The sequence below is a fragment of the Lasiodiplodia theobromae genome, assembly GCF_012971845.1.
Source record: "Lasiodiplodia theobromae strain AM2As chromosome Unknown scaffold_62, whole genome shotgun sequence".
Classification (NCBI taxonomy): Eukaryota; Fungi; Ascomycota; class Dothideomycetes; order Botryosphaeriales; family Botryosphaeriaceae; genus Lasiodiplodia; species Lasiodiplodia theobromae.
In genome coordinates, this window is record NW_023336544.1 from 133,438 (window position 1) to 146,596 (window position 13,159).

The following is a 13,159-nucleotide window of genomic DNA, read 5'->3' on the forward strand; positions in this document are numbered from 1 at the left end:
TGCCTGCTCGCCACCAGCTCCACGCTGCCGGATTTCACTTGTGTGACTCGCCTCCGCCCTCGCTTCTCTGGTGATCGCTCGGTGCTAGCTCGTTTTAGCCTGCCCTCTGCAGCATCCTGATCGCCGCCAGGTCCCAAGATGCAACCCTGTTCCGCGTCCGCTCCCGCTTTGGCCTCCGCTGCCCGCGACCAAGACCGTCTGGTGACTCCAGGGCCCGACTATATCAGCTATACAGCCCAGCTGCTGCTCGCCTCCTCCACCCTTCTCGCCCAGGTCGGCACCTGCGCCGGCATGGACCAGTCTCGACCCAGCCAATCACACGACGCCTCCGACCATTCCGCTCCTGACTGGCACCGTTCTCTAGAAAACCCGCCCACCTCGCGCTGGGCGAACGTCCGTGTTCCTGATTGGCAACGCACCCGCGACGCGCGCCCTCCCTCCGCCGAATCGGACGAGGAAAGGAGAAAAAGAAAGCCCCGAAAGCTGGAAGCACTGATCCGCCGCCGCCCAGAAGATACAACCAGCGGCCCACCCCGCTCGCTGTCGCCTTTCTCCTACCACCCCGCCCGCGAACTGTCACGGTCTGCCCCAGCCTCGCAACTTTCCTACCCCGACTCCATCTCCGGACCCTCCACCATGCCGTCGAGCTCTCACCACGACATGCGTCCGTCGCCGCTGAGGGTGCCCTCGCGCCCCTCCGGCCGCAACTTCACTGCGCAGCCGCCCGCGCGAACCGTTTCCAGCGACTATCCCACCAGTCCAGAATACTTCTACCCTCTCTCCCCGCTTGACCGCCCGCGCTCCTCGTCTCACAACGGCGAGACTCTCCGTTCTCCCCTCCGTGCCGCTCGCACTTACCCCGGAACCCCTTGGGAAAGCTCACCAAACCGCACGGCCCAGGAGCAGCGCAGGCCAAGCACCGCCTTCGAAAGCGACGCTGAACTCCACCGCTTCGCCGAGGCGACAAGCGGCTTCGATCCATTCTCTCCTGTGCGCCAGGCGCGGCCCCTGAGCCAGGTTCTCTACAGAGAATACTATGCTCCTCGGGCACCACCGCCCCAGCAGCCCAACTCCCGTTCCCAACCTCTCCCGCAATACCCCTTCGACCAGAACTATTCCATGGACCAAAACGTCGCCGTCACACGCTCTTCTGCGGACTTGGTCGCAGCATTAAGATCGCTGGAGGAAGACGACGACGACTACAGCATGCCACCGGACGACGAAGAGCTCCCCGACTACGCCCAGAGTCAATGGGAGGCTCAGAGCCACCAACGTCGGGCGGCTGCACGCAGAGCCGCCGAGTTGGAAAGACAGTGGATGGAAGCGAGGCAGAGAAGAGGCTCACGATGACGCAGTGGGCAACAAGAAAACAACAAAAGCAAAGAAGTGTTTTATTATCACGAAAGTCAACGGCAAGAGCTTGAGAAAGTCAGGTTTGGTGGTACATTTCGGACTTCTTCACTTCTAGATCGGTCGCTACCCATTTCCCCACGATTTTCCTATGTCCCATTCACAAGTTTTGTGAAAGCGTTTTTAGCGATTGATACCCTCGCTTGCGGAAACCAAGATATGGCTTCTTGGATGCATTCGTTTTTTTATTTGTGTTCCCACCCTTATTTTTCCCTTTTATGCTTTTGCCGCCGTATATATAGTATCTTCTCGGTAGCACATATTCCCCTTTCCAATCGCAAGAATCTCTGGGCAGCTAAAATGTAGCTCGCCACCCGCCACCGCCTGAATTCCAGCTGCATCCGCAGTGAACACCGCGCTGAGACAAGTTTTTCAGGAACCCCACACAAAGGCGCAATTGCCGCGGCAGCTAGCATGGTGCGCCGGCTTAACGATGAAGCGCCGCGCGTACGCCGTATCTCGTCCCGCCGGAGGCAGTTGTAGCGACACTCGCATGACATCAGCAGACGGCTAAAGCGTGTGCAGGCGGACGATGGGGCCTTCGGTTGCACAAGTCAGAACGGGGGTTGAAGGATCCACCAATGCACGCCATTGGCTTGATCCAAAAATAAATTCCTCCCACCGACAACCGGGCGGCATGCATGCATGTGGATCTCGAAGGGAGGAGAACGTGGCCTAGCGTCACGCACACGTCGTTTTTCTTCCTGCGATAAGCTTAGAGGAAGGGTGATCCCACGCACCTCGGGCCCATCTTTTCTCATCTCACAAAGCTCTCGCAGCCACGCGAATCTGGAGACTGCCGAGTTATGGGTCGTGAGTGGGTTGACGGAGCGAGCCAAAGCTGATCACCACGCCGATCTCCCTGCACAAAGCCTCATGGTCAAACAATTGCTACCCGACAGACGCAGCCGTGATGCAGAATTGCAAAAACGTGGAGGCGCATGCATGGAGAAAATCTCATCTTGATGACGGGAAGGGCATCCCGGCTCGTCCAATGCCCGCCCGAGAGAACCATATTCCCGGCACCCACCCACGCACAAGTGCGCAACCAGCGCCGCCATGCACGCACGCCGGCCCGCCGCGGCTGCAATTATTAACGGGGAGGCATTTGTTCACCCTGTCTGAGATCAACACCCCCCCTTCTGACCTACCTTTTGGACCCCAAATTCTCCGCTTAAGCGAATCTAACGTCCCTCGAAGGATTCGGCGGCGCGCGCCCATTCGCGCTCTTTGTTTTGCAAAACCTCCACCATCTGTGCACGCGCACACGGATCATTGCCCACGCCCGGAGCGCTGGACGGAGGCTTCCACCAGAAGGGGGCAGCCCAGAATGTGCAAAGCAAAGCAGTACTTGGCCCAGGATGGCCCAATGCATACGCAAATTCCTGAGGAGCTCGAACGCATTCCTCCTGCGCATCTAATACTCCTTCTCGTTCTTTCTTTCCCCTTCTCCCTATTCTCTCCCTTTCTCAGGGATTGGGGCTGTAAATTGCCACGATGGTGTTGTCCATTTACCTACCTGGTCGTGCATACGCAATCCGTGCCCAGCTTTCTGACCTCATGCTTTTTCTCACATACACACCACGCGCCCTTCCTATCATTCTCGTCTCATGCAGGACACAACATATTGCCATTGGTGACGTTCTGCACGTGTATGCTAATGTTAGATATGCTTGATGTGACGGATCGGCGCTCCGAAGGAGCCGAATTCCCTACGAGGCAGTCCCGAGGAGAGGCAAAAAGGGCAACACAGAACAATGTAACTTCGACTAACGCTTGGAATGCCGGGGAAGAGGGGTAGGCGGGCACGGGTTGCCGAAATAACGTCTTTAGCGGTGAGGCTATTCCCGTACGCGTTAAGTTGGGCACATCACAGAGGTTGGCATAGCGTGTGCGAAGAGGAAAAAAGTGCGGCGCGGGTCGCGGCACGGTGCTACCGTTCTTGGGTGTGTGGTCTTTTCTGGGGTTAGCATGCGTTCGGCACCTTGCGGCGGGACGAGAGTCAGTGTGTAACGTTGGTGTGTATGAGAGGAGAAAAGGCGCAAGTGGGCCAGTGCCTCCTCGCGGGAACAAAAAAAAAAATTAAGGGCTGTTCCGCGTGGATGGAATGGTGGTCCCCTGTGGTTGGTTTGATTTCGCTACGATCAAGTGGCACGCAATCACACGCCCTCACCCCCCTGCCTCCTTTTCATCTTGCGCACCGTCTGGGTCCGCCATGCTGGTCGCGACCGGCACGGCTCGTGAATACGACAGTTGCCGCGTCGGTGGGAGGCCATTTCGGGTGATTGCGAAGATTAGAGTCGTTGGTTGGCTTGTGCGTCTGCTTTTTTTCTTACTCATGGCGTCTTAGGGCAAGGGTGGTCGCGGGAAGGTGCTTACGCCATGCATGTCCCCGATCTAGGCATTGCGGTCGACTCTGGGGTTTGCATTCTTGTCAGTGAAATGACGCGTTCAGTCATCAGGAGTGTTTGGGAAGCACTTCATGCCAAACATAGAAGCGGAACCCATCAGTCAATGGACGAGGAAACTGCTCGTCTGACCGACTAGCGTCCGTAGAATGGCGCTGCAACTAAGAGCTGAGGCCAAAAATGATGAAATTGCCAAAGATAGCCTAAGCTGAAGGGAGTATCGGGAGCCGAGCAGTTGCTTGGGTATGAACGCATGGTCAAAACACTGCCGCTGGCTTGAAGGGTGAATGAACTCCCCACCTAGCACTGGTAGTTGAGAAATTTCTTCACGCTAGCCTTCGGAGACGCCGGGCCATCCAATGTAACCCCATTGATGAGTGTGGAGCAGTGGGTGCGAAGAAACAGAGGCAGGGAGCGGTTCACAACTATCGGACGCAGAACTCGTTAGAGAAAGTGCAATGGCGTTCTCATGATGCCGCAGACAGCTGGCACGGTGATCGTGCACTATAGCGTGGACGCTGGTGGAAATATCGGGAAGCTTGCATGTGATGAAACAAGAAGGCGGACGTTCTGGCCCAGGATGCCAAACAAAGAAAAGATCATTATGGACTGACCACTCAGAACTGCACACCACGGCCCTGCCGTTGTTGGTGCCAGCCGGTTGGCCAAGAAGATACCTACAGAAATGTAACAGCAAATCACCACTTCATCTCTAAATATAGCGCCTCTCCGCTCACCGATTGTCGATCCTCGCCGTCTTGGGGCTCACAGCTTCCCCATTTCTCGTGCGAGACCGTTTTTTGTGGCTTGAACTCTCTTCGTCTATCATTTCGGGAGAAGCGGAGCCCGAGTCTCGGTCGTCTCCCTCACTCACCTTCCTCTTTCTACCGCGGCTGGGGGAGATTGCCTGAGGAGACTCGGGCATGAGAAGACTCACCTTGCCATTTGTCACAGACCCCCTGCGGTCCGCCTGCTGCCAGACCCGCAGGTCGCAGAGGGGCAGCGTCCTCACGTCGCTGCCGCTTTCCAATTCGGCCCAGAAGTGCTGGCGGAACCACATCGCGATCCAGTCCATTGGCACGACCGACGAGGCCAGACCGCCATTGACCTTCTGCCGCCGCCTGTCAACCCAGTCGGCTGCCAGCAGCGTCACAGTGGGCGCCATCCTGGACGGGTGCCAGGGGTTGATCTCGCCGCCGAGCGCCCACATCTCCCATGCAGTGCCCCAGTCCGAGACGGGGGCGTCGGCAGAGAAGTACGGCTCGTCTGCGCCGTTGCTCTTCATCAGGCCGAAAGCATGACACACTTCATGCGTGATTGTGACGGCAAGGAAGAACGAGTAGCGCAGCCGTGCCTCGGGCGAGTAGCCTTGGAGGGCGTCCCGCGCATATGCCCTGAAGTCGGCGTGCAGCTTCGTCCGCACTCGTCTCCGCTGCTGGTGAGTCTTCTGGAACCAGGCGTGCACCGCTTCAGGCGCTTGCTTCCGCCGTTTACTGCTGTTAACGGCGTACAGCTGTGTGCGTCCGCAACTAACAAAGTCTGGGAAGATGTCGAAGTCAAAGTCGACGAAATCGGCCAGGCTGAGCAGCGCGTCCGACACGACGGCGTAGTGTCCGCGGTTGTACTCGCAGACCTGCTCGAGGACTTTCTTATTAGTGCGTGTAGGATGGACGACTTCGAAGTCGTACGCAGCCTTGACGAACCACTCGAGCATCGGCACCACGGTGATGAAAAGCGACGCTAACCGGAGCGCGAGTTCCATACCTTCATACTCGTCAGTGCTCAACGACGGGAAGTTCGTCTGACGGAACAGCGGGTGGATAGGGTTGCTGAGGTCTGGAGCGGTTCCGGATGAGAGCTCGAACACTTCTGAAAGCTGAGGCTTGCTCTCTACTGCTTCCTTGAATACTTTTTCGAGGTTGTTCTCCCCCGTTTCGATTGAAGTATCGTTAGTCTTCATTACGCATTACTCACCTGACTGCCAGCAGTACTGGGTTATTAGAAAAACAACGTCGAAATACAAAGAGTGTGGGTACTACCAGACGAACAGCGTTACGCACCAGGCAGTCATATACGAGAAGGAGCATTGTTTTATACAATCGCGGAGGGAAACAAAGCGGTGCAGACAAAGGGGATTAAACAAGACCTTGGTCCCAAAAATAGGAGACGGTAGTTGAGACAATGTAGCCCGGCAGGAACAAAGAATAATTGTATACGCCATTTGAGCGAGCTGTCCTCACGAAGGAGGTCTTCGTGATGTCCAAAGTTCGGTGCAAAGGGCTGATGTTGATGGTTATCCTGAGACGGAGGCAGCCGCAGAGCCGCTGGTATGCCTCCGGAACCCGGGCGTTTGACTATATCTTCTAGAAAATCAAGCGCGCAGAGTGATGCCGTTCCTGCGATGCGGATGGTGATAGCGCGTGCTGGTGGATGTTTAGGGTGGGCATGTTTAGCCGAGAGGGGCCGTGGGTGGGCGGTCAACCAACGTCATCTGCCACTCGAGACTCCTCCACAAACAACCCCGTCACCGCTCCGACATGAGATCCGCTCGAGACGCAAGGTAAGCAGAGGTGCCACGGGAGCTTTGCGGCGCTTTCTGACTCCTGACTTCGCGCAGAGCCTCCTGGGAATTGCTGGAACAGGCAAAGAGCCTCGCCGACCTGCGTTCCGCCGTTGGCCTTGGCTCCGCGCCGTCAGCCCTCGTGAACGGTCAGCGTTCCGCGTGCTGGAAGGTGAGTCCTCGCTGGAGAGAGCATCGAGGTCGGAATAGGCTCTCTGCGCGCCCTATGATTTGCCGAACCCCGGATCCGCCCATGGCTAAGCTCGTACTCGCAGGCATTCCTCTTGTTCGAGAACGTCGACCTCCAAGAATGGCCCTCGACCCTTGCCGAGTCGCGCTCCGTCTACGACTCGCTCCGCGCCCACTTCCTGCGTGCCATCGAGAACCCCGATGAGCTCGAATCCGCCCTCGACCCGCTCAGCGAAAGCGATGAAGTACGTACACACGCGTCGCACCGCCGGGGTAGCGCATAGCAAACACAAGTCTGACCTCTGACTAAGTTGTGAAAGTCCCCTTGGGTTGCTCTGCGCAAAGATGAAGCCCTGCGCGCCGAAATCTTCCAGGATGTCGACCGCTGCATGCCCGACAACACCTACTTCCGCCAGCCCGACACCCAGAAGATGCTGCTCGACATCTTGTTCATATTCTGCAAGCTGAATCCCGACGTGGGCTATAGACAGGGCATGCACGAGGTGCTTGCCCCCATACTGTGGGTCGTCGAGAGGGATGCCGTGGATCCGAAGGAGGCCGGTGTGGATAACCGCACCCAGCACAAGGATTTGTTGCTCGACATGTGCAACTCGCACTTCATCGAGCACGACACTTTCACCCTGTTCGGCCTGGTCATGCAGAATGCAAAGGCTTATTACGAGCCTTCCAAGACGAAGCAGTCTGATGACTCTCCTATGCTCGTCAAGTGCCGCCATATATTTGACAAGCTTCTTCCGAAAGCCGATCCCGAGCTGGCAGATCATCTCAAGGAAATAGAGGTTGCACCTCAGATGTTCCTAATGTACGTCCTACTACCCTTGATTTTGACCGGGGAGCTGACGTTTGAAGGCGCTGGATGCGGTTACTTTTCGGTCGCGAGTTCCCCTTCGATGATGTCCTCCCAATGTGGGATCTCATCTTTGCTGCCGACCCCTCCTTGGAGATCGTGGACTATGTGTGTGTAGCCATGCTTCTTCGTGTCCGTTGGGAGTGTGGGTGCACTGCTATGCCACTGCCATTTTTCCTTGCTAACACCGAATGCAGTGCTCGAGGCTGATGCGAATGCTGCCATCACGCTTTTGCTACGGTACCCGGCACCGAAAAAGGATGATCCTCCGCGGACCTTTGTTCAAGATGCGGTTCAGTTGAGCGAAAAGCTTACCTGGGGGACCGCAAGCCAAATCATCCGGACCTACTCAGGTCGTGCGCCTACTCGACCCATGCCACGACCAGAGACACCCCAGGAACAGACCTCTCCTCAGAGATCACTTTCTCCCTTAAAATTCCACACCCTTCCTAGAGCATCGCCGTCAGGAAGCATCGAGACTATAATCCAAGATGCGGCCCGAGGCATTCATAAGACTGGTGAAAAATGGGGCGTTAACAAGACTATAAGAGATGCAATGGGCGACTTCCGCAAGAATGTTCAGGGAATACAGTCAGGCCGCAACGCCCCTAATTTCAGGTCACTCATCACCGGAGAAGCCAACAAGGGACCGGAGCCTGCAGAATTGCTGAGCAAGATTGAGGCTCTGGAAGAGCGCAATAAGGCGTTAGCAAAGATGCTAGAGGAGTCGGTCTCTGAGTTATGGGAGTGTCAGAAAGATGCTCTGGATGGAAAAGGTTCGGAGAAGCAGAGTATAGAGTCCCTGAGCCTCGCCATCGCAAAGGTACAGGTTATGCAAGTGTACCTCGAAGACTCCAGCATCCCACTGCCGGCGGATGACCCTGCCCCTTTCATCGAAGAAGAATCGGCCGCAAAATCGACGTTGACTGAAGTAAGCGAGGAGCCGTCAGTCCCGTCGAGCGAGGCCGGGGACTCCAGTGTAACGACGGAGCGGTCCGCGCCGCACTCAGCCAAAGCAGCCTCGGCTCCAACGAGCCGCAAGCCCACACCGTCTACTGTGCCACAATCAGCCACCACCGGCGGCTCCTCCGAAGGCAACACAAGCCGCTCCGCTTCAGCTTCGTCGGCCCAGACTCTTGGCCGCAACTTCTCACCCGGGTCTCGCCCGCGCCACAGCCTCACGTCGTCGTCCTTCTCGTGGATGTTGGGCCAGGAGCCCGACACCACCCCGGCCTCGAGCTTCGCCGCAGCCTCGTCGCTTAGCACGTTCCAGCCCCTCGAGAAGCGCGAGCGCCGCCGCAACAAGCCTTCGAGCGGCGCGGGCAGCAAGCGCGGAGACGCTAGTGGTGGTGGCGGTGGCTCCGAGGGCGGTAGCGGTAACAAGAATAAAGCCTTCTTGTTCGGCGATACGGATGACGAGTTCATGGCCGGCCCGTTGGGGCCGGGGTCCACGGCCAGCGGGCGCATGGTGAAGAAGGGGAAGGAAGTGTTGCCGATACGGGAGGTGTTCGATTTGGATGAGGTTGGCAATAATGGGAGTGGGGCGAGCAGCAACAACAGTGTCAAGGTTGGTGGGGAGGAGAGCGGATGAGGAGGGTTGATGGGGCGGGCTTATGTGGGATGTGTTATGTCTTCATGAGGATTGGGAGCATAGCATGGCGTGGCGTGGCGACTGCTTTGTTGTTTTGTCTTTTTTGGATTCTTTGTGGGGGGTAGAGATGGTGTTCAGTAAATATATTATCTAACGTACATTTAGATGCTAGTGTTTGTTTCGCCGTTCTTGCTTTTGTGCTTGACAGTTCTAATGACAGAAATGTTTTTTTTTTAAAGATTCACAGTGCCAGTCTGACTGACAGATGAGTACTGAAGCCGAAATTTCGCTCGTGCATGGGTAGCTGAAGCGATTGTCTAGAAGTGGATGTGAAATCATGCATTTGAGTCAGGATGATAGCCTACGGAGTATGGCGTTCCGGCTTAATACCAACTGTTGAGTTTCGGCTCACGACTCAGCAAAAAGTGGTTGCCCAGCAGTTGGGCTGCGCACGGCGGAAGGACATCCTATTTGGGGGCTAGCTTACTTTCCTTATTCGGTAACCCGGTGGGACGGCCCATCGTACCCAACAACTGCCCTCGGCGCCTGAACAACGCGGCTTGGGTGCTTGGTAAGAGTGGATGCGCGAAGAGCATGGATACTGATCCTTTCAGAGCCAACGGTGTGACGTGATTAAACTTGGAACAGCGCCGTAGAGATAAGGTGGACACGTCAACTTTGCTGTGGTGGGCTTTCATCACATGGACTGCGAAAATCAGGTCCTCCTGACACCCATAGCCGCTGGGATACATACAGAGGGGTATTGGAGCCGAAGGCTAGCGCGAATATCAGGATCCTTGAATCGAGGGCAGCTATGCCGGCTTTTTTCTTCTTGTTTTCTAAAAAAAAAAAAAGTGAAACAACACATGGGCAGTTGAAGCCATCGTCCGGACGTGTACAGTCCCCTCTCGCAGCCGATGGCTAGCATGAAGAATAGCAAGGCCCCAGGCGTAACTATGCCTCAACTCCTTCTCAGAAAAATAACATATGTAGGTAGCTGGAGCTATCGTCCGGATGTGTATGTAGAATTTTTAATTCTACATTTCCGTCCGGACGAGAGCTTTAACTACCCATGGCATGAGCGAAAAACAAACCCACGCTAGCCACCAGCTGCGAGAGGGGACTGTATGTAGTATTTTTAGATCGAGACTCTCTTGAGGATGATAGATTCAACTGTCCATGATATGAGCGGAAAATCAACTAACGCTAGCCTTCGGATGTAATCCCTTCTGTAGAAAGCGTGGCATGGACCACGCGCCACTTAGCTCGGGTATATACAAGAGGCGCGTGCTCTGCATACTTGCGTCTCTTTGGCCATAGATATATAAAGCTTGTCAGAGGCCGCTCTCAGAGTTCGATGCTACAACAGTGTCCGCAGATCTTGACTACTGGATATCCCCGAAACACTGCGCTGTGCTTGCTTGGGAGCCTTACTCAACTGCGCTCGGTATTTATTTTCATATGTGCACTCATATCAGTGATTCCCTACGCTAGAGACATACGATAGTTGTTGCGTGATATTGATGAGCATCGACTGAAGTTGATGCTGAAGATCAATATTGAATCTAGATGTTGGTGACACATCCTAGCACATCTACTAAATAGTCGGTAACCTAGGTATGGAGGGAAGTGAGTGTTGTATCTGTCCGGCAAAAGGCAGCTGAGTCTCCAGAATTCCATCATGCGCATTCAATCAGAAGGAAGTGCAATGAATAATGTCACCCAACAGGTGGCATGGTTGTATTTATCTGGAAAAAGAACCCTTTTTCAGGGAGGTTGGCAGGAGAGTGATACGCGAGGAAAGTACGTCTTAAAACAGGACAGTCCGCTTCCGAAAGCCGTCACATAATACCAGGTAGAAGAAGCAAGGCCGTGAGCCTGAAACCACCATAGGAATTTTCTGTAAACAAAAATGGTATCTGCAATCTATTCCTCCACAATGCCGACCTTCCTCTTCTTTCCTCTCTTCTTCTTTTTGCTTCCTTCTCTGATATCCACACCATCATCTCTTGCGTCCTTCATCTTCACATCGGCCGGAGCTTGAATAGGCAGGCCATGATCACGATACTTCTTGCTGACATAGTCGCCGAAGCCGTACTTCGGACCCTCCTCGTCACCGAACGTCTCCTTGCGCCACTCCCTGAGCCTGGCCTTCTTGCCCAGCTTCTTCTTGTCCTTCTTCTTCTTCTCGGGGTCACGCCAAGAAGCCATCTTCTTGAGACCGGCGAACTGGTTGAGTTGTGCGTCGTCCGCGAGCAAGATATCACGGGCAGTGAGACCGAAGGTGGTAGGAGAAGTCTCACGGTAGCGGAACCTGGCAGGAGCGTTCTCGGTCTGCTTAGCCGCGAGCTCTACGTCGATGTTCTGGTCGACGAGGCTCTCGATGATGCGGCGTTCTCGGCGCGCAGCGCGCTTGGCATCGATCTCATCCTTCTTCGACTTCTTCTTTTTCTTCGAGACAGTCTCTTCGTCCGATCCCTCCGCGTTGTCGTTGGGGAGCTGGACACCGCCATCCTCCTCATCTTCGTCGCCGGATAGAGTGAAAGCGGGCGCTTCCTCGTCATCCTCGAAGTCGGGAATGATATCCTTGATATCGATGTCGTCATCCCAGGTAGGCTTCTTCGGCTTCTTGTTCTTCTTCTTCTTCTTTCCTTCTCCGTCATCGTCAGAGTCGGAAGCAGCCCCTTCTTTCTCAGCGTAGTAGCCGTCGCCGAAGCGCTTCTGCATTTCCTGGTCCCATCGGTCGTCGTCCCAATCAGCATCCAGGACGTCCCTCCAGTCATCCAGGTTGAATTCCTTGCCGCTCAGGCCTGCTGCCTCCTTGATCATATTGAGCTTCTCCTCCATCTCCTCGATCTTAAGCTTCCGCAAACGTGCCTTGTCCTCCTCCTTCTCACGCTTGAGTGCCTCCTTCCTCTCCCGCTCCTTATCTCTCTGCTTCTGTCTTGCGCTCTTCTCCTCCCTGCGGACCGAAGTCTTAGCCACGGCGTCACGAGCAAAGGTTTGTAGCTTCTCGTTGGCGGTAGCAGGGTCTTCGAAGCGCATGTTGTACGCGAATTCGAATTCATCAGCGCGACGGTCGTCATCCTCATCTTCTGACTCAAGAGGCGCGAATTTGTCGGTGTCGAGCGTCCAAGCACGGGAGGACAAGAAGTTCGAGAGGAAGTTTTCGGGGTCCTTATCGGCATTCTCGACATCAAGCTCGATCTTCTTTGGCTTGGTGGAAGTAGCTGCGGCAGCAGCAGGGGCGGCGGCCTTATCCTTCTTCGGCTTGTCCTTGGCGACGAGGAAATCGTCCTCGTCTTCGTCATCGCTTTCGTCGGCTTTGGCGACGCTGGCGAGCTCCTTCTTCAAGGCCGCCTGCTCCTGCGCATACGGGACTGCGGGCGTGTCTTCGTCCTCATCACCGGTTATCTTGCCCTCCATCAGGTTCTGGCGGTGGTAGTCGCGGATAGTGATAGGCTTCTCCTTCTTCTCGTTCGTGGGCAGGTTCTCGGGGGTCCAGTCGGAGTAGAATTTGGCGTTGGCGTCGTAGACTCGCGGGTCTTTGTTGCGGATGGCATTGAGAGTGGCGGAGATTTCGGCATCGAGAGCCTCGGTAGCCAGCATGGCGTCGTCATCTTCGTCTTCGGAGGATGAGGAGTCTTCGTCGTCGTCGGCTTCCTTGGAGTTCTTGCCATACTTCTCCTCGACTGCGGTCGTCAGTATGCGGTAAATGACGAATTCAATGCGCAGCGGGACATACGGCGTTGCTTTTCCTCACGCTTCTTATTATACTCGAAGCGGCGTGCGAATTCCTCGTTGATCTTGAAGCTGACCTCTTCGCCGCCGGAGACGGAGGAGGCGTCGTCGTCGTCGAGCAGCTTCGCACGCTTGGCCGGGCGGCCGGCTTCGGCCAGGGTCTTGTCTTTGGCCATTTTGAACGTGAGTTGTCTGGGTTCGCAGCAGCTTTCGGACGATGGCTCAAAAAAAGTTCGAGACAACCCGCGCACTCGGGCCAACAGGTCGGGACCATGCCTGATTGGGCGCTAGTTGCCGCTGTGGAGGTTCGCCTGGCATTTCGCGCCGGCCGCTACTGCCCAAGAGCTATGCACACTATGCCCAGCGCACTCACATGGAGAATTATTTTTGTT

At 55.6% G+C, this 13,159-nt stretch overlaps 4 protein-coding genes across 4 annotated transcripts; 2 read left to right on the forward strand and 2 right to left on the reverse strand.

Annotated features, from left to right (window-relative positions):
- Positions 1 to 138: 138 nt before the first annotated feature.
- On the forward strand, positions 139 to 1,350 carry LTHEOB_12405 (Histone-lysine n-methyltransferase 2d; the record flags this gene model as incomplete). The annotated part of the gene is made up of 1 exon (XM_035509269.1): positions 139 to 1,350. The coding sequence occupies one exon, from the start codon at positions 139 to 141 to the stop codon at positions 1,348 to 1,350; it is 1,212 nt and encodes a 403-aa protein (XP_035364674.1).
- A 3,201-nt stretch (positions 1,351 to 4,551) lies between these two features.
- LTHEOB_12406 (uncharacterized protein) lies at positions 4,552 to 5,778 on the reverse strand (the record flags this gene model as incomplete). The annotated part of the gene is made up of 1 exon (XM_035509270.1): positions 4,552 to 5,778. One exon carries the CDS (start codon positions 5,776 to 5,778, stop codon positions 4,552 to 4,554), a length of 1,227 nt encoding a protein of 408 aa, XP_035364675.1.
- A 577-nt stretch (positions 5,779 to 6,355) lies between these two features.
- LTHEOB_12407 (Tbc domain-containing protein) lies at positions 6,356 to 9,026 on the forward strand (the record flags this gene model as incomplete). Its single annotated transcript, XM_035509271.1, has 6 exons — positions 6,356 to 6,378; positions 6,436 to 6,550; positions 6,654 to 6,812; positions 6,888 to 7,390; positions 7,438 to 7,571; positions 7,633 to 9,026. The coding sequence occupies 6 exons, from the start codon at positions 6,356 to 6,358 to the stop codon at positions 9,024 to 9,026; spliced, it is 2,328 nt and encodes a 775-aa protein (XP_035364676.1).
- A 1,926-nt stretch (positions 9,027 to 10,952) lies between these two features.
- On the reverse strand, positions 10,953 to 12,943 carry LTHEOB_12408 (Ribosome biogenesis protein kri1; the record flags this gene model as incomplete). The annotated part of the gene is made up of 2 exons (XM_035509272.1): positions 10,953 to 12,718; positions 12,772 to 12,943. The coding sequence occupies 2 exons, from the start codon at positions 12,941 to 12,943 to the stop codon at positions 10,953 to 10,955; spliced, it is 1,938 nt and encodes a 645-aa protein (XP_035364677.1).
- Between the last annotated feature and the right edge of the window lie 216 nt (positions 12,944 to 13,159).